Genomic DNA, 20165 nt, shown 5'->3' on the forward strand with positions numbered 1-20165 from the left:
TTACTCATCTCTTACATTTGAAGCACAGGGTACACTGAAAAAGGAGCAGAAAGGTCAGTAGCTGGGTAGATGGATTAGGACCCCAGTTTACGTAAGGCTTTGAATGCCAGGGTTGGTGAGACATCTACAAATATTTCATCAGGCAGACAGTGGGTAATGCAAGAATTTTCCAAGCAGGAAAGGAGCATGCAGTCCTCTCTCTCTTTCTCCACTCTTCCCCACCCTGCTGGCTCCCCTTGTCACCACCCTACCCAGCTCTAGACTTCTCCCAGCGACGGCGGGCATACAGCACCAACCAGATCACCCACCACAAGCCCTCCCCAAGGGCTCCCACAGCAAGCGACCCCACAGTGCCTGCCAAGAGATACCCACTTCGGAAAGCCAAGCTGCAGGACCTCACCAACCAGAGCATCACAGATGACCCTTGGTGGCAGATTGATCTGCAGGTACCTGAGCAGGGCGGGTTGGAGTTGGAGAGACCATAGCTGGGGAGAGAGCTGTCTCCTGCTTCAGCCACAAGGTCCACTATTTATACTGCAAAATGAGTGTCTTCTTCCTCATTTTTCTGGATCTTGATCTGCTTGAGCCTCTTTATAATAATGGTATCCAGTATTCAGTGACATCACCCATTCTCCACACACAATACTTCCCAGCTGGCCAGGAGCAGCCCCATTGACACTCATTTGAAGGGGCTATGTCCTGTGTCTTCTAGAATGTTTGACAGCATCTCTAGCTTTGATCAGCTGAATACCACCTTCATCCATGATAACCAAACCAGTCTGCACTCATTACCAAATGTCCCTGGGAAAGAGGGTAAAACCACCAGATGGAGAAACATGGTCCTAAACCAAATTGGTGTTTGTTATTATCTGCATACATTATCCACTTTCTTAAGAATGGGTTTCATGTAGCTTTGTCATTGTAAGTGACGGTTCCATAAAAGCAGTCCTTCGCTCTCCCCCTTCCACCCACCATCGCCATCCCTCCCTGCCTTTCCATAAGCTCCTCTAGTTCCCAAGGGGAGAGATATTGCCACCTTGTCCCTGCGAGCCCTTCTCTGTGCTTAACCAGGAATCACTTGATGCAGCTAGAAGACACTGACCTTGGAGTCAGGTGGACTCTGCTCCTCAAACACATGTTGCTTACCCTCTCTGAGCCCCAACTTTTCCATCTAGGAAATGGGGAGAGTCGTTTGTACAGCGGATTGAGCTAACTGCCATCAGCAGGCATTGACTGGGAGCTAACTCTAAGTGGAAGACTTGCAGGCAATGGCTGATAGGAGAGGAAATGCCTGGTGCAGCCTCTGGTATACAGTAGGTGTCCTTTAAATGCAACTCTCCTTGGTGAGAGGTCTGGGCAGTTTAGCATCTGTTCTTTACTGCTTACTCCTGGCCCATCCTTGCTCATGTCTTTCTGATCGCCTGCTCAGCTTCTTCTCCAATCTAATTCTCCCCTGCACACGCACACACACATGCCAGCACACGCACACACACATGAGCACACACATACACCCTCCCTGAAGCCTCTGGCTGGGTGAAAGGCTGAATCTTAGACTAATCCGTTGCTATGGAAACTGTAGCAGCGTCTGTTTCTCAGTGTGTTGATGATGGTAGGGCAGGGGTGAGGGGAATCCCAGCCTCTGATGGGAGACAGGGATTAAGTACCCCTTGGAACCCAGGATCTGGCTGAATACCAGCTCCTACCAAGGCCATCCAACCAGTGACCAGTCCCTTTCTTCTCCCACACCCTTGTACCATCTCTAGGACCTCAGGCCCAGAGGAGACAGGAAGGAGGAGCCCAGCCCTTGCCCTAAGGAGCCCCTATCTAATGGAGAGACACAACCCTCTTCCCAGTAAATACCTAATAGAGATGAGAAAACCTCGATGATTAACTGTTGACCTAAAAACCTGAGAGGCACTTTTTCTGTTTCACCCTGCAAGTGCCTTTTGCCCCTGCCCCACCCCCTTCCCCCTACCAAACATATGTGCTCCCGGAGGCACAAAATTCATTTTTAATTAATTTAATATTCTTTAATTATGTAAGTAAGTATGTATTACTTACTCAGAGTTTGCAATGAAAACCCTCAAACAGTTCAGGCAGGTATAAAGTAAAAAAATTATCCCTTCCCTGTGCCCAAACCCTCTGATTTTCAATGTTTCCTTCCAAAAATACTACACACACACACACACACACACACAAAACACACATATGTGTTTTGCATAATCACATTGCAAATCTCCAATCATATCCAATTATCATTGGATATCTCCAAAATCCAAACGCAAATCTTTAATTTACTCTTTTAATGTCTTTTTAATTCTCTCTCTCTCTCTCTCTCTTTGGTATTCAATAAAATTCCTCTTTTTGGTGAACAGTTCTGTGAGTTTTGACATACGCATAGTTCTGTAACTATCTCCACAGTCAAAATACAGAACGGTTGCAATTTACTTTTTTAAGATATGTTTGATCTTGGACATCTTCCCACCCTGGTATGAAGAAATCTGACTCTTTCATTTCAGTGTTTGTTGTGTGGCATTCCATTGCATGTATCTTCCATAACTCATTTGTCACCCCCATTAGATGTGCATTTTGAGAATGTCCAAAGATTCACTTTTACAAACAATGCTGCAACGAATCTACAAACATGCACATAGATATTCACTTCCTGTGCATTTCCACAGAACCTCTAAAAATGGAATCATTGGGTCAAAAGAGCTTGTGCATATTTAATGTTGCTAGACAGCACACAGCTAAAGTGTCCTCCCACAGGTGTGCCTCAAGTTCATACTCCCATCAACAGTCCACAAGAGAAACCCTGTCTCCCAGTTGGCCACAGTAGGCGTCATCAAATGTTTAAATATCTGCCAATCTGGAAGATGGAAAAAAATCATATAACTTATTTTATTTTAGAGCAATGTTCATGAGGCAGAGCATTTTTTTCATGGGTTTATTGGGTACTTTTTCCGTGTATTGCCTATAGATACCCTGAATCCATAGTCTCCCTCTGCCTCTCTGCCCCAGTGATTTATAAGACCTTTTTCTTGAAAATGATCTTTGTCATGTGTGTTGCAGCTATATTTCCCAGTTTATCCCAGGCCTTTTGGTGTTTTTTGTACCAGCACAAGAACAGACAGATTAAATCCACAATACAGAAGAGAAGGTCCAGAAATAAAACCAATGTACATGTGAGCTTTGACAGGATACAGGTGGGAGATTGATAAACCTTAGAAACTTAATGAATGAACCATATTTAAGAAGTAGTGTTGAGATCTGTACTACTGAGAAAACCAAGGAAAAGGTTTGTTCCTATTTCTTTACACTAAAATAAATTTCATGTGAGTCAAAGATTTAAGCAAACAAAAATAAATCATAAAAATTCTAGAATTTTTTTTGAGTGGGAAAGACCTTTTAAGCATGACATATGAGAAGACATAAGGAAAAGGCTGATAATTTTAGCCTCCTTCCAACACACACACAAAGTTTTAAACTTTATGGAAAAAAAAAAAAAGAGTGCGTTTAGAATATTATCCCTGGTATGTGATTTTTCACAGTTTTCCATGGTTTGGGCTGTATCCATGCTTTGGGATTATCTGTGTTGATGGTTCTCATGGGTAGTGGAGAGTAGGTTATGTGGCCTGCAGTACTATAGGACCTGGGGTGCCCTGAGAAAGAGCTGTGGCTAGGGGTGGAGGGAAGGGGCAGCCACCAGGATCTCAGCTTCCACCCCTCCCTCTTGCACTCCTAGCCCTTGCTGAACAGTGGTCTGGACCTGAGCCAGGGCCCCAAACTCCGGGGCCCAGGGGCCCGAAGGCCCTCTCTGCTGCCCCAAGGCTGCCAACCCAGCCTGCCCTCCAGCCAGGAGACCCAGACCTGGAGCCCCATGAAAGAGCAAGATCTTGGGTCTAGCCTGAAGCTTGCCTCAGACAGACGTAGCCCTGGGGACCTGGGTAAGTGCCTACAGGGTTTAGGACCTGATCGGGGACAGGGACGAACTCTTGACTGTAGCCCAGCTTCATATGATAGGACTGAGGGCAAACGCCTTTGTCTGTGCCCTTGGCGGGGAGGGGGGTGGAGAGGCCCGTCCGTGCCAGAGAACCTCACAAATCCTGATCTTCCTGGACCAACCTGGCCCTTGGGCTGGCTGTGAGGCTCCCAGATGTCCCTGTGGCTGCACTCTTCACTGCCCACCCTATCTGGCCACCTCGGGTACTGGATTCCTGGAGGTGGGTCTGCCCCATGTTGGGGACAGGTCCATACCATCCAGCTGCCCTAGGGAAGAAGTCGTGTGTTCCTCGAGGTGGAGGGTAGGGGGAAGAAGACTGTACTTGCTTCGCGATGTCTGCGCCCTGGGGAGGAATGACGTCCCTGAGGGTTGACCCTCTGTGCCCCAGCTCAGAGCACCGCTTGGTTGTCCCTCTGCCCGCAGAACCGTCCCATCACCCTTCTGCCTTCGAGACTGAGACGTCCTCGGACTGGGAGCCCCCTTCAGAGTCCGAGGAGCGGATCAATCCGGGCAGGCCCCCCACTCCAGGCCCGGTGCTAGGCAAGGCCGTGGTCAAGGGCTTGCGGGACAGTCAACGTTTGCAGTGGGAAGTGACCTTTGAGCTGGGGCCCCCCGGCCCGGAGCGGGGAGGGGCACACGACGCCGACCTGTGGAGCGAGACCTTCCACCACCTGGCGGCCCGCGCCATCATCCGCGACTTCGAGCAGCTGGCGCAGCGCGAAGGCGAGATCGAGCCAGGTGAGCTCGGCTGCCAGCGGGCTCCTGACCGCCTCCGGGAGCCCCTCCTCGAAGCCCCGCCCCATACCCCTCCCCACTTCAGGGCCCCGCCCCCTCCTCGCAGCCCCGCCCAACGCCCCATCTTACAGCCCCCACCGTGATCCTCTCTCCTCCTCCCCACCCCGGGCCCTACCCCCTCCATAATGTCCCGCGGAAGGCCCCACCCTCCTCCTGGCCCACCCAAGGGTGATCTGCTCTCCTCCCCAGGCTTCAGAAACTTCCTTCCTCCCACAGCCCGCCACTGTCTAGTGCTCCACCTCTTCGCCCCCACCTCCACCGCCCGCCCACCCCGCACCATTGCCTCCCGGTGACTCCCCACGGTCCCAGCACAACCAGCCCCAACCTCCACTTAGGGTTCCATCCCTTCCTTGATCACCGCCACCCCTCGCCCCGCCCGGTCACCCAGCCCCCAGATGCCTCCCGGCTAGCCCTGGGTTCCTTCACCCCTCCCATCCCTAACCGTGATCCGGGGATCTGGAGATCTGGTGATCCGGCGATCTGTCCTGTCCTCTCCTCTCTTTCCTTTTCCCCGGCTGCTGCAGTACCCATTCCTTCTCACTTCCCAGGTCGTCTCCTTGCAGCGCCCCCCGTAGGCCTCCAGAGACAGAACAACGGGGCCAGCCGGATCGCCCCTGACCTGCTCCCCTGGGACCACACCTTATTACAGAACCCACTAGACCTAGTTGGTCCACTCACTCATTCCTCAACGCCATTTATTGATCTTGGATCATTTCGGGGCTAGGCTCGAGGCTGAACAGTGCAGTGACCACCACAATTCCAATCCTTAACGCACGCACTAGCGGGGAAGCCAACATGAATCAAATAATTGCACGCATAATTAATTGATTGCATTTGGCCTGATTGTCCTATTAAGAAATACAGGGTTCCAAGAAATCCTGTAACAGGGATGGCGGGGAACTAACGGAGTTCAGGAATTGGGGCAAAATTTCCTAAGACCGTGATTCCTGGGATCACGATGGTGCACACTGAGAATAGATGGATATAGATACAGAGAACACACAACCCTCTGGAGACTGCTCACCTGTTTTGTGGGAAGAACTTGGGTTTGGAGGTCAGAGCATCCTGAGAGTTCTGATCCCAGGGCCATTACTAACTCGCTGTGTGACCCTGTGTTTTCTGCTATCCCTCTCTGGTTTTCAATCTTCTCTACAAGATTGTCCCAATGGGCCAGACCAGTGGTCCCCACCCTGCCAGGGGACCTGTGAAATCCTGCAGCATAGTTTTTATCGGATAGCTGCAAAATTAAAATAGACAATACAGGTGACATAGAGGGTTTGGGAGTTTTGCTTTTTTGCTTTTAGCTTTTATTTTTAAGTAATTTCTACACCCAACCTGGGGCTCGAACTCACAACCCCAAGATTGAGGGTGGCACACTCAGGCCACTGACTGAGTCACCAGGTACCCCTAGAGGATTTTTTTTTAAATAACACTCAAGTTATTTAAGGGGTGTAACTATCTTTTTGTCCTAGATGTCTTAGCTCTTTTACATTAAAATGTCCTCATTTTATGAAATGATGATGGAGGTTAATAATCTTGGGGGCGGGGGTTAATGTTCTTAACTGGCAAGTGCACAAACCCTTTGATTTGAAGGGCTTCTGGAATCCCAAAGACAGAGACCACTGGTCTAGTCCTTCTTTTAGCTTCCAGAATTCCTGGGTCAGCTGGGACTTTCTGGGTCCACACACTGACCCCCAGCCTCTCCCTCCGCAGGGTCCAGCCGCCGTTATCAGGCGAACGCTGTGCACACCAGCAAAGCCTGCAACGTCATCAGCAAGTATACAGTCTTCATGCCTGTGGACGTGAGCAAGAGCCGGTACCTGCCCACCGTGGTGGGGTACCCCAACTCTGGTAAGGCAGATGGGCTCTTCTGAGGGCCAAGCAGCCCCCCTTGGCTGGCAGAGGGGAACTGGGACACATAGGAGCGCAGACCCGCAGAGAGGGGTACAAAGAATGGCCCAGAAGCAAAAAGGCCCCTGGCCAATGGTTCAGTCACCACAGGGTGGTGGGTACGTGAACCCCTACCCACTATTCTGCAAAGGACAATGAAACCACCCCCACTCCCTTTTTCCCACCAAAGGAATAGGACTTGACTGTATTCTTCCAATTGGGACAATGTGTGCGCTCTCCATAGAAAATTCTAAAATACAGAAAGACATAAAATAAATAAAAATGCCTGGACTTGACAGTCATCCAGAAATGAGTACCTCATTACCTCCTTGGCGTGACCATCTTTCCAGACTTCTCTCTATGAAGTCAAAAGACAGATAATTTTTCATGAGTTGGATTATACCGATAGGTGCTGTGTTCTACCAAATGTGGGTGTGGAAAAAAATCTTTCCACGAAGGTGAATGTCTATCACCACTTCAATAGCTACAGGGTTTTCTATGTTCATCATCAATTAGACAGGATTCTAAAGCACTTTATCTACATCGAATGTCTTTTTTTTTTTTTTAAAGATTTTATTTATTTATTTGACAGAGAGAGATCACAGTAGGCAGAGAGGCAGGCAGAGAGAGAGGAGGAAGCAGGCTCCCTGCTGAGCAGAGGACCCTGGAGGATCTGCTGAGCAGAGGATCCCAGGACCCTGAGATCATGACCTGAGCCAAAGGCAGCGGCTTAACCCACTGAGCCACCCAGGCGCCCCTCTACATCGAATGTCTTAAGCCTCAACACAGCTCTGCAGAGTAGATGCTATTATTACCCCCATTTTACAGGTGAGAAGATAGAAGCAGAGGGAGCTAAGCTCCCTGCCCAAGGTCACACAGCAGTGAGAGGCAAAGCTAGGCTTGGAATCCTGTGGCCTGGCTCCCTCCTGATCCTCTCAATTACCAGTTAACGTTTATCAGAACCTTTTCCATGAGCCCCCCAGATACTAGACCTTCATTTTACTCCCCTCTTGATTATTGTAAATTATGGTGCAAAGAACATCTTTTTTTTTTTAAGATTTTATTTATTTGACAGACAGAGATCACAAGTAGGCAGAGGCAGGCAGAGAGGGGCGGTGGGGCGGGCGGGGGGAGGAGCAGGCTCCCTGCTGAGCAGAGAGCCCAATACGGGGCTCAATCCCAGGACCCTGAGATCATGACCCAAGCCAAAGGCAGAGGCTTAACCCACTCAGGCGCCCCCAAAGAACATCTTTATGCCCCTGTCAGGTTATCTCCTTGGGGCTAATTAACTCTCTGAAGTAAGATTGCAAATCAAAAGGCCTGCCTGTTTAAAACTGGGATGAGTTTTAAAGTTTTTCAAAGTGACCTGACTACAAAGGTTGTTCAGGGGGTCGGCTTTGCACCAACACTGTGCGCTGCTTGTCTTTCTAAATGCTGCCAGGCTTGTAGGCAAGGGAAGAATCTCTCTCTGGGGAATTTTTTTTGTGTTTTTTTTTTTTGGTGAGATACTTTTCATAGGTACATAAACTATATGTACTTTTTCTTTCCTGAATTACATTTTCCTACCCTCTGCAGCTCCTTTTTTCCCCTTTCTTTTTCTTTCTTTTTTGTTTTTTTTTAGCAGATCTCCTGAAAGAATGTTTAAAAACAAAATGTGCCTCTCCTTGTTCCCGTCTCCCTCCTCTCCTGCTGCTTTTTATCTATGGCACCAAAACCATCGATGACCTGTTCCCTCCTTGGGTTGCTCTCATTTCGGGCTCTGGCCAGCAGCCCAGACTGTTGCTGCACTAGGCATATTTTCATTCACTGGGCTTTGTCAACCCAAATGACATTCTCTCCCTCCCTGCCCGTCTCAGACCATCCCCCTAGCGTCTGTAGCACACACAGCCTGGAAGGTTCAGAGAGCTGGTCCATGTCTTAACCTAAGTCCCACAGCCCCCTAAGACCTGGATCAGTACTTCCCAAAGTGTAGTTCAGGAAACCAGGACCCTAAGTGCATGTCTTGAGCACGGCCATTCTGCGCAAACTAGGAAGTCCCAGTTTAGGAAATACATTTAGGAAGCACTGGATTAAATAAAGTTCAACAGTTTTCTTGATTGCAGAACTTGTCAGAGCCTTTAGTATGTTAACATACATCACGAGGCTCAGAGAAGGGACTCTAGTATAAAGCTCAACAGTTTTCTTGACTGCAGAACTTGTTAGAGCCTTTAGTATGTTAACATACATCACGAGGCTCAGAGAAGGGACTCTAGTTTGCAGCTTCTTCCAAACTTACCTCCCTGTAGAACTCCTCATTTATTTTTATTTTTTTTAAAGATTTTATTTATTTATTTGACAGAGAGAGAGAGATCACAAGTAGGCAGAGAGGCAAGCAGAGAGAGAGGGGGAAGCAGGCTCCCCACTGAGCAGAGAGCCCGATACGGGGCTTGATCCCAGGACCCTGAGATCATGACTTGAGCCGAAGGCAGAGGCTTAATCCACTGAGCCACCAAGGCGCCCCAAACTCCCCATTTTTTTTAAGGAATAGTTTACAGACTTTTGTTCTCCAAGAGTGGAGCTCCCAAAAACTCACTTAAGGGTGCTATAGCTTCATTTCTCTTTATCCACGTGCTGTTTGAGGCCCTGTGACTCCAGGGGCTTGCCCTGTGGGAGGGGAAGGGGAACCTTGGTCTCTGAGACCACAAATTAGGAGAGAATGAAAAATGGGATGTTCTAAGAAAACCAGCCTTTTAACTAACTAGAAAACACTACTGCTTCCTGAGCATCGTCTTGGCAATAGCACGCACCTGGCAAGGTTATTATCCCCCTTTTCCAGATGAGGAAACTGAGGCACAGAGGGGCTAGCACCCCCTCCAGCTACTAAGAGATGGGACTGAGGTTCAAACCCAGGTCATTCTGGCTCCAAAGTTCATGGTCTTACCTTGTACAATGTCTTTCTGCCTCTGGACAAGTGACTGACCCCGGGGGAAAGGCAAAGACGAACACAGTTATACCCAACTGACCCCCTCTCCTTATCCTTGTGAAGGTGCCGCATGGCGGATGGTCAACTCTCAGGTCCTGACCCGACAGAGGAGAGGCCCGGCTGCTGGCTTCGGACGGTCTCAGACCCTGCTCGGGGAAGACTCGGCAGCAGGAGATGGCAAATTCCAGAACCTAAGTAAGAGCTGCCTCATGTGTGTTCTATGCCTAAGCCTGGGAGGCACCCTGGTGTCCAAGGTTCCCAGAAGCCAGGCTCCCAGAAGCCAGGCTCTGAGTCTGCGCTCTGGGTCCCCTTGCAGAGCCCAGGTGAGGCCAGGCCTCCCAGACAAGACTCAGTGTGCCGCCACCACCGTTAACACAGCTTTGCTGAGAGAGCTGCCGGGAGCCCACGTGCCCGCAACATCCCCCCCCCGCCTTTCAAAGTCTGCCCAGCCCCGGGGCTGTTCTCAGCTGCAATCTCTTGAGTCCTCTCAGGCACCAAAGGCCAGGAAACCTAATAAGCAAGGGGGGAAGCGAGGAACAGAGAGGCAGCTCGATCTGTCTGGGTCCCACCATCTGCTGCTTTCAGGATTCCCGAAGCTTCCTTTCTGCCTTTGCCTGATTTTGTCAGGTCCTTAAGTGTCTATGAGTTGACCCTTTTGTGATCTGGCACTCATTCACAGGAATAGTTTTAACTCTCTGTGTCCTGGATGCGTGCATGTCTTTTGGTCCCTCCAAAGACAGCCTAACTGCTGCACGGGTCCTAACCCCTGCTTCCTTCACGCCCTCTCACATTCAGTGAGGATCTCGGCCTCCTCCTGTGCATGGGAAGTACATCAGAAGTCCCACCTGGCCACGAGGCCAGACACCCAGATCGTACTAAGTTTTTACCTGAGGAAAGCGAAAGTTCTCACAGACATTGATGGGGTGAAAAAGGAACAGTGTGTGAGGGGTAGAAGAATGTGTAACTCCAAAATTAAAAAGCTCTGCCAGCTCTTTGGTCCCTCAGGGCCTCCCAAACTGGGGATGGGGCTGCGGTGGCGGTGGAAGGGGTGGGGGCAGCTGTAAGTCCTGAGGCAAGCTGGGCTTCCCGTCCAGAGGAAGTTTCTGTTTACCTTTTCATTTCTCCATAGCTCAGTTCTTGGTGGCCCATGGCTTCCCTCAAAATCACAAATCCCTTCTTTTCTTTTTTTTTTTTTAAATTAATAAATTTATTTATTTATTTTGAGAGAGAGAGAGAGCAAGCGTGGGACTCTTAGGGTAGACCAGGGGTGTTATCTCTGGAAGACAAAGGCGCACGCAAGCAGGCTCTCCCAGCCCACCCCACACATAGTGTGGATTTGGACCTTCACTCTCCTTGGGAGGATGAGGAGAGAGGGAGGGCCAGAGGAGCTCAGGCCTCACTGGCTTCATCATCTGTTGTAGATGAGGAAGAAAGCCCCACTGCACCCTTTGGTGAGACCACGTCCCCGGGCCGTGAGAAGTATGTTGCTTCCGAAGGTGAGTAGGTGGTCAGCTGACTCTGTCCTTAGTTAAGGTAGGGACAGTGACTGACCCACTGGCCAAGAGAGTGTCTTAGCTCAACAAAGTCCTCAGTGGTTCATTTATTCCTCAAACACCCCTGCGTGAGATTAATAGAGGAGTACCCTCAATCTAAAGATGTGGAAACTAAGACTCAGAGAAGTCAAGGGACTTGTCCAAGGTCACACAGCAAGTTAGTAACAACACCAGGCCTGAAATCGGACTTCCCGATTCCCAGCTGAGGGACCATTCTACCACCTAACCCTGCTCAGAAGCCTCCACAATGTGCCAGGGAAGGAAACTCAATGTCCCCCTCTCAGGGATGGGGGAGGGGCTGATGTGAAGCCATCACTGTCCCCCACGGGTAACCTTCCAGAAGATACCAACAGCCACTGGCCATGGAAACTCAGAGGCCTATTTCTTACACGTGGACATACATATTTCATCCTTCCCCACACCACCTGGACCAAAAGCAATCCTGTAGTCTAACGGTTAGCTCGGATCCCCCAGGGATGGAGGCAGGCCCCTGCTCCTTTCTGGGCCTCTGTTCCCCCCCACTCCAGGGCAGGAAGCCTGTGGACAGGGTCGTCTGTCATGCCCCAACTGTCATTCTATGGCTCTCCAGGTCCCCTGCGCAGTCTGGCCACCAATACCCTTTCTTCCTTCAAGACCTCAGACTCTCTCTTTGGATCCAGGTACGTGGGGTCTCCCCTCAAGGTAGGCTGTGCCACCACTTGCTTCCCCAGAGCCGTTCCTGCTTGGAAGGCGGAAAGCAGGTCCAACCTGACATTTAGACAAAAATGAACAATCTGAAGGGTATTGAGAAGGCCCCCTTACCCAGATACACCGCCTTCCGGTCTTCACACTGTGGAAGCCCCCCGCCTCCACCGCTGTGGTCTCTGTGCAGGTGCAAATCCCCCGGGAGAGCTAGCCTAAGCTTCTCTGGCCACTGGGCTGAACGAGAGCATGCTATTGGAAGAGGGCCCCAGAAAGAACCCTCACCTATTCGTCATCTAGGCTGCCGCTAACTCACTGAGTGACTCAGGAAGCACAAGCTCCCCTCCCTGGGCCTCAGTTTCCCCAGCTACCAAATGAGGAAGTTGGAGGAAGCCATCTTTCATGTCCCTTCTGGCCCTGACTTTTGGGGGCAGCTAAGCGGGCACTGGGTGGGGTGGAATGACCGGGGACGCCAGGGGACAGCTCTGGCCACTCTTCCCCGCTTCCACCCACACAGGCTGAGTCTGAGCAAGTCCAGGCTGCTGACTCGGGCAGCCAAGGGCTTCCTGAACAAACCGTTGACCAAGGCTCCAGAGTCAAGTCCAGGGACCCAGAGTTTCGACTACATCCCACTGGTGAGTGCCCCAGACCCCAGACCTCAGCCTCTAACACTCCCTGAGGGGCCTTCCTGGGAGCCTCCTGCCCACCCGTCCCCCTTCCCAAAGGGAAGAAGACTGAGACCTTCCCCCCCAAGTAGGCAGCAGGGCAAGAGCCGGGGGGCCTAAGAGTGCTGCTAGAAGCCAGCGCCAGCATCACGAATATTCTTTGCAATCTGCTCTCTTGGCTTTAAAAATTCACAGGAATTTTGCGTTCTACTCCACCATCTATGTGTGTTTATTTTCCAATACATAAAAATAAGCCTTGAAATAGCTCACAAGCAAGTAAAATTAACACCGCAGGAACACACACTGTGTTTAGCAAGTGACGCTGTAGACAGCCCGGCATGCTGTGGCAGGGTGAGAAGCCCAAGTCTGGAGCAGGGAAGCTGGTGGAGGGGGGGGTCCTCTGCATTGAAGAGCAAGGGGGCCTGGCCCCACCGCATGGGGGGCCCAGTGAGGCTTGGGGATCAGAGGGTGCTGGGGGAGGGGCCACGGTGTGAGCTGCCCCACACAGTCCGAGTCCCTATACGCCCGAGGCATAGTGTCACATTGAATTTCCAAGGCACCTGGGCCACAGAGCTTTGTGCTTAAGTGTTTGTGGAGCCTGGCATGATGCTAGACCCTGGGAGACGACCCTGAACTGGATGCACAGAGTCCCTGAGCTCATGGCTCTCAGTGTCTAGTGGGGGCACGGACAAGGAACCAGACATTCCTGATGCTTGGGTGCTGTGAACTCAGAGGTCGGGTTTGGTGCGTTGAGGTGTGGTGGCTGCGGAGGGACACAGACTCCAGGCAGTGGTCAGACCGAGACCAGAGGGTGAGGAGTCGTGGCCGGCAGTGTGGGGAGGAGAGAGCTTGGTGACCAGAGCACTGGGGGCTGGGGGCAGAGAGAGGATGAGCCAGTGCTCTGGAAATCGCGGATTCTAAGAGAAACTTGAAGTCACTGAGCTGATGGCTTCCAAAGAGCTCCATGGTTTATGCCTTACTAGAACCCCTCCAAGGCAGGAAAGAGGAGAAGCGGGCGGGCAGGGGAGGGGAGTGGAGGCAGCTGTCGGGTTGCTGAGCAGAGTAGAAAGTATACCCGTACTTGGAAACTGATCAGTGTGGAGGGAGGGACAGGGAGGTGAGCTGCCCTGAGTCTGCCGAACGGCAATGGATGACCCCAAAGCCAGAGCAGGGCCCCCCTACACAGGACAAGAGGCAGGTGTGGAGTAAAGAGCTTGGGTTGGGCCTGACCAGCCTGAGGTGCCCATGGGGTAAGCTCGGAGATGCTCGGAGATGCTCGGTTGGCTGGAGTACCCTGCAGATCTCCAAGGTGGGAGGCGCATCTGGGGGGATGAATGGGCGGGCTGTGTGGACCCAGGCTTTTGCACGGCCTGGTGCTCCACAGTCTAAAAAGTTTGAGGCCCACTGAGGGGCTGCCCCACACACAGGTGTCTCTGCAGCTGGCCTCCGGAGCCTTCCTGCTCAACCAAGCCTTCTGCGAGGCCGTCCACATCCCCATGGAGAAGCTCAAGTGGACCTCACCCTTCACCTGTCACCGAGTGTCCCTCACCGCCCGCCAGCCAGAGTCTAAGACCCCGAGTCCCCAGGGGTGCACCAGCCCCTCCGTGCGGCTCCCCTCCTGCGACAGCTTCTCCCCGGAGCCCCTGGCAGAGGGCAAGCCAGGCTGGGAGCCCAGGGCTGTAGTAGAACACACGGGGAAGCTGTGGGCCACCGTGGTGGCGCTGGCGTGGCTGGAGCACAGCTCAGCCTCCTACTTTGTGGAGTGGGAGCTGGTGGCCGCCAAAGCGAACTCATGGCTGGAGCAGCAGGAGGTACCCGAGGGCCGCACACGGGGCACCCTCAAGGCAGCTGCCCGCCAGCTGTTTGTGCTCCTGCGGCACTGGGACGAGAACCTGGAATTCAACATGCTTTGCTATAACCCGAATTACGTGTAGTAGGGGTGGGAAGAGCCGAGAGGGAGGGGACGGTGCGGGCCTGGCAGGGGGGGAGCTTTTGCAGCTGTAGCTAATATACTGATTGCTAGAAAGAGCCCTGGACTGGCAGTCAGGAGGCCTGAGTTCAATCCCAATTTGCTACCACCTAGCTGTGCGATTGTAAGCCAGCTCCTACCCCCTGTCTGGGCCTCAGTTTCCCCACCTGTAAAATAAGTGCGTGAGGTAAGGGAGGTTGGACGAGATCTCTAGAAGCTCCAAAGAATGCCCAGGCAGCTGTGGGGTGGGGAGAGAGAAAATACAGCTTAAACCCCAGTTCTCTCTGGAAAAGGGTCCCATGGGCAACGCCCCCCCCCAATAAAAGGGTGGATGAGTGAACCCAAAGACTGCCAATAACCAGACCTGCAAGCTTTCGTCCAAGCACGGGAGACCACCGCTGCCCACTGCCTTGTGTCCGTGGTGATGGTCCAGCACCCTGAAATCCCACTCACAAACCCACGGGAGAATCCCCCTTCCCAACGTGCTACAAAGAGTCACTCGGGGGCCTTTTCCCGGGGCTTGGAAGCCCTAGTGTACGTCAGTTTGCAGACGGTCGGTGACCTCCAGTCTAAGAGGAGGAGGTAGGGAGACCCAGGAGGGACACCTGCTGCTGAGGTATTAAAACCAAGCTTCAGTCTGTGCTTAAATAGTCCGAACAGAATAGACATGGTCACAGAAGCCGGTGGAGAAACCAGGCGACAACTTAAATAATTTGCACGGTTTCAGGAATTGTGCAAGGCGAACTCCACCGGCGCTGAGGGGCAAGAGGGGGCCCTGCGTCAGCTCTATTTTGGGATCCCGGGGGCCCTCTTTGCAACAGAGAACCAGACAGAGCCTGGCTGTGCGTTTGGGACAAGCAGCTTTAGCTGGGAAGGGGCTTTATTCAAAGAAATGAAGGACACTTGAATGGTCCAGCAGACACCGCCCGGGAACTTCCCCCCCCTCAAGCTCACCTGGACCCTGGGTGATGGGCGCAGCCTCGGACACCCTGGGGGCCCAGTCACCTCTGCCCTGAAGACTCCTCTGGAAGCCGAGCTGTCCGGGACCCCAGGCTGAACCCTCACATGCCCTCTCCAAGGCCTTAACATCGCTTCACCAAGTGGTCCCTTTGGGCCCCAGGGCCCTGGCACAAAGCCAGTCCCTCTCCAGGGAGATCTGGAGGTCCCCACAGAGCAAAGTGACCTGTGGGGGGTGCTGTGGGCTCTGGCACACGTCCCAGCCTCACGAAGCCTTGAGAAATGACCATTCTTTCTCAGGGGCAGAGGTGGAGAGGGGCTCCAACAGAATTCCCTTCAGGCGGAGAGAAGAGGCAGCCTGGATAGGATATGGTGTCCTGTGGGTTGGGGGCCCTTCTCTACCCTCCCCCTGTGCTATGAAGTTTCCCAGGAGGGGTTTTCTCCACACCGGTCCTGCTGAGGTCAAAGAGAAAAAGGCTTAAGGAAAAAATAACCGTAGGTAATTAGCGCAGGCATTGAAGCTAAGGTGATTCCAGAAATTATCAAGGAGGGACACATTGCTCCGGCAATTGGGATTAACTTGGATTAATCTGGATTTTTTGTTCAACTAGCCCTTGCTTTCTAGGTGATGCAAGGAAACGTTTATGCCATGCCTGAATGAATGAGTACCCTGATCTGCATCCTTCCTGCCCAGTGGTCCCCTCCAACAGAGGCGGGCCTCCAGGGGCAAGAACACTGAGGAGAGCTGGGAAATCTCGGTGCTTGTCCGAACTCCCATCAGTATGCTGTGTGGCTTCTGGCAAGTTGCTTGCTTTCTCTGGGCCCGGTTTCATCTTCTGTAGAATGAAGAGGCTTATTCAATCAGCATTTCCAACACTATTCTTTGGTTGATATGTGAATTAGCAATTCATGAGAAACGGTCCAGCAGGCAAATATGTTGGGGAAACCCAAGGAAAACAGATTTCTTTAGGTCAAGACAGACTCGGAGTCATGAATATGTAAATGTGTATTGTCAGTCTCCCATGAGGTGATTCAGAAGGCTGCTCTCCCCAGGGTCATTCAGCTGGGAAAACGCTGGTCTAGATCTCCCTAAGGGATCTTCAGGCGCTGACATTCAAAGAGCCTTTTTTGAGAGCCTCCTGCATGCCAGGTGTCCCGGGGCAGCAGAGTGAGCACCACATCGGCTGGGGGTTCCTGTCCTTTCTGAGCTTGGTGAGAAGCATCAGAAGCGAGTTTGCTCCACGCACCATTAACCCCCTCCCTGGCATGCCAGGGAGGGCATGTCTTCGCCTGCTGCTTCCCCAACCTTTGAACCTGCCATATGTCAGGGTGGCTTCAGACTGAGCTGTCCGGGCATCCCTGGCACTAGAGGCTAGCCCCTGAGCTTTCGGACACGGGTGTTGTGATAGAGTGGTTCCCAGCAGCAGCGTGGAACCCTGGCCAGAGCACCTGCGGTAGGCTTCCTTGCCCCGGGGTTTGGGGTAGGGGGGAGAGTCTGCCACAATGTGTCCCAAGGGGCCAACCTCCCGCCACACACAGGGCAGCATCATCCCTCTGAGGCCCCCCTCTGCTGAGATCAACTCCAGATCCCGGGAAACTGGACCCCACCCTTAGGCAGATTTGCCCTGGATTTGAAAATAAGCGTTTTCTCCATCTGTCCCTGCCCGCGGACAGAACAAACGACGTCCTCTGTCCTCTGCTGCTGTGACCGAAGGAATAGAGAGTCGAGTTCTCAAACTACCTGCTGTGGGTTGGAGGGGGGTGCACCTGCTCGCTAGGAGGGGAACCTCCTCTCTCCCTTGGCAGGGACCCCCACTGAAAGGAAGTGAGGAAAGGAGTCTCCCCGGATCTGTGTGCAGCCTCCACCATTCACCGGCTCTGCCAGAACCCACCACACAAGGACCTGCTCGTGTAGGGTACAAAGGCTGCTTTTCACTATGTGCATCTTGGAACCTCTCCCAAGTGGTCCCCAGACACAAATGCTTCTGCATCCTTCCTGCAAAGGGAGAGATAAGGGCTTTTCTACCCCAGGAATGGGCTGTGTATTCATTGCCATGGTATTTGCAAGGTTTTTTTTCCACCAATCTAGCAGGGATGAGGGAGATCAACCCCCCCACCACCACCATGGGTGCATCCCTCAGCGGGAGCATGTCCCCCAGCGTCATATAAAAATAAGCAGGGCAGGGGATATATGTGGTATTTCACAGCTGGAACATCTGATCTGCAGAGACAGGTCCCTAAAGTCAGGACCTTGGCAGCATCTCCCAGCCAGGCTCCCTAGCACTCCCTACCATGGAGCTCCCTGACCTGCGTGTTTACCACCACCCCCCCACCTGTTGAAGTTGACCTCCAAACTGCCTCCCAGATCACCTGACAAAGTGGGATTCCTCCTGTTCATGCTGCAAACCTTGGCTTGTGGCCAGCTGCCTTGAGCTTACAGCTGCTTCCCGTGGCAAAGCACCTTGGCTCCATGCGGTCGAACGTAGTGACACACCCAGTATAGTTTCACTATTTGTCCTGGTGGCTTTGGCTCAAGCGGCATGGGCGGTGCTTGTCCCCCTCGGAGCCTTAAGTGCCTACAACATGCTGCCCTGTTCCCTTGCCTGCTCACCTATAATGTCCCTCCAGTGCCTGTGACACTTGCTGTTCTTAGAATACCCGCTGCCTTTTTCCAGTGGCCAGTCCCATGGACCCTGCGAGAGTCCTGGATGGCAGCTGTCTTCTATCCACCAACAATTAGCAAACCACACCCGGGGGCTGTATGACCATGTCTGGTTTCAAAGGAATGGCTTATTTGTCATTGGTGGCTACTGTTCTCTTAGAAGCGTTTTTAGCTCGTAACAACTAATGAAACTGATATGACAAAATGATACTTGTGTCTGCTCTTTTGTTCTCATTTTGACAAAATGATACTTGTGTCTACTTGGCTTTCAAACTAGTGGTTCAGTGGTCTGTTTGCCTTGCTCAGTGTGCTCACATCTGTCTTGGTTTGGGACTCCCCCCCTCTGGTGACCCATCATCCCTGTCTGTCTGGTGCTGAGGTGCGGGACAGTCTTGGGATATGGGACTTTGACTTTTTAAAATTGGAACAATCCCAGGAAAATCAGAACAAGCTGGTCATGGTGGTTCCCCAGAAGCAGAGCTTGAGATAAGGATTCAGTGCAGAGAATGTATTTGTGTGATCCCCAGAAATACCCTAAGGCAAGTGAAGTAAAAGGGCACCAGTAAAGGGAAGGTTACGGCTGTGAGTGTGGACTTTGATCCCTCTGGAAACGAGAGTAGACACACATCTCCAGTGTGTTCCAGCTCCACTCCGCCACTGGTTGAGGGTCTCTCCCAAGAAATGCCATTCACTCCTTAGCACTTCCGGCCCACACCGGTGTCCCGGCCGGGCTCACTTCTGCAGTAGAGAAAACCACCAGTCAGAGACGTACAGGTACAGGCAGGTGTCCAGTCCAGGAGCTCCGGGACCTGAACGAGCTGTGGGGGCACGCCTGCACCCAGACAGCACCTGTCACCACAGGTCTGCACGGCTGCCTCCCACATTTCAGATTTCCCTCCAAAGCAATTAGTGGTCACAAAATATATTTATTTGAAAATCATCACCAGCTGTCATTTTGTCTTAAAACCCACACAAACTGCCCCCAGAAGCAAACCTAAGTCATTTGGAAATCCTTTAGCATCTTACCTTATTTCATCACACCGTGGGTCATCCCTCTACAGCCTTCAGGGAGAACAGGCAACTAAAATAGGAATTCGCAATAGACCCAAATCATCGCTCTGATGTGCTAACTGCCCTAATAGGAACCATTTGAGGCTCCAACAGGCTGCAACTGACGAGGCCAACAGAAATACTGCATACTGGCCTGGCCCTCGTGGATGACTCTCAGCTAGGTAATGGGCCTTTGCTGAGCTAGACAAGCCTTTTCTCTGACCTCCCACCGCCGCTCTAGGCTGCTGGGGGACCGAAAACTCCTTTAACACCTCACTGACCTATGAACAGGCACAACCTCCGTCTTTATAAGAAACCTGCTTCTTTGTTTTCTTCTCCAGTTGTGCATTCTGTAAAAACCACCGTGTGTGTGTGTGTGTGTGTGTGTGTGTGTGTGTGTGTCCTGGTGGGGTGGCAATAGGGATCTCCTAGCCCCTTGTGCTATGAAATACATACTCAGGAAAGCAGACCCTCGACCCTTGGATTCTCTCCAGGAACTCTGCGGAAGGAGAGAATGAAGGGATCCCAGTGGTTCAGGTCTTGGGTCTCCTGGGTCTTCTATCCTGTGGTTACCAGTTCCCTCCAAGGCACTGCTGGCCTCCTGGGAACCTGAGCCTCCTTGTCCAAAATGGGGAGAAAACAGTATGTTGAGTCCTAGCCTAGCTCTGCCAAGCTCTCTCGTTCTGCCATCCAGCAGCAACTACCCTCCTTCTCATCTGAGCCTCACTTAGAGTCTCCCAATGGTGAAGCCCTTCTGGAAGCATCCAGACTACCCACATGAAGTCTAGCCACTCCAGATCCAGGGTTGGAGAAAGAGAGGGGGACATCCGCTTTGATATAATGAGACATAGGTCATCTGTTGGGAGGAGGTCCTCTTCTGGCCTGGGGGTAGGTGGGTCCTGGATACTCAGAGCTCCTGCTCTCCAGTAAGATCTGGAATGGGCAAGGGGAGTTGTCTATGATGGCTCCCTTAGCCAC

General features: G+C 52.1%; 1 protein-coding gene and 1 long non-coding RNA gene across 3 annotated transcripts in view; one reads left to right on the plus strand and one right to left on the minus strand.

Moving 5' to 3' along the window:
* The window catches only part of VWA5B1 (von Willebrand factor A domain containing 5B1), a 59230-nt gene extending 40885 nt beyond the window's left edge, over positions 1–18345 (plus strand). For both annotated transcript variants that reach the window (XM_059136655.1, XM_059136656.1), the window contains exons 14-22: positions 256–446; positions 3746–3947; positions 4427–4741; positions 6512–6649; positions 9714–9845; positions 11072–11146; positions 11793–11862; positions 12402–12519; positions 13977–18345. In XM_059136655.1, the coding sequence (XP_058992638.1) occupies positions 256–446; positions 3746–3947; positions 4427–4741; positions 6512–6649; positions 9714–9845; positions 11072–11146; positions 11793–11862; positions 12402–12519; positions 13977–14483 (1748 nt within the window). In that variant the 3' untranslated portion in view covers positions 14484–18345. The remainder of the gene's footprint in view (positions 1–255; positions 447–3745; positions 3948–4426; positions 4742–6511; positions 6650–9713; positions 9846–11071; positions 11147–11792; positions 11863–12401; positions 12520–13976) is intronic.
* A 126-nt stretch (positions 18346–18471) lies between these two features.
* Positions 18472–20165, minus strand: part of LOC131809507 (uncharacterized) — a 58346-nt gene continuing 56652 nt past the window's right edge. The window contains exon 3 of the long non-coding RNA XR_009345214.1: positions 18472–18875. This is a non-coding gene — a long non-coding RNA (uncharacterized LOC131809507). The remainder of the gene's footprint in view (positions 18876–20165) is intronic.

The sequence above is a fragment of the Mustela lutreola genome, chromosome 10 (assembly GCF_030435805.1).
Source record: "Mustela lutreola isolate mMusLut2 chromosome 10, mMusLut2.pri, whole genome shotgun sequence".
NCBI lineage: Eukaryota > Metazoa > Chordata > Mammalia > Carnivora > Mustelidae > Mustela > Mustela lutreola.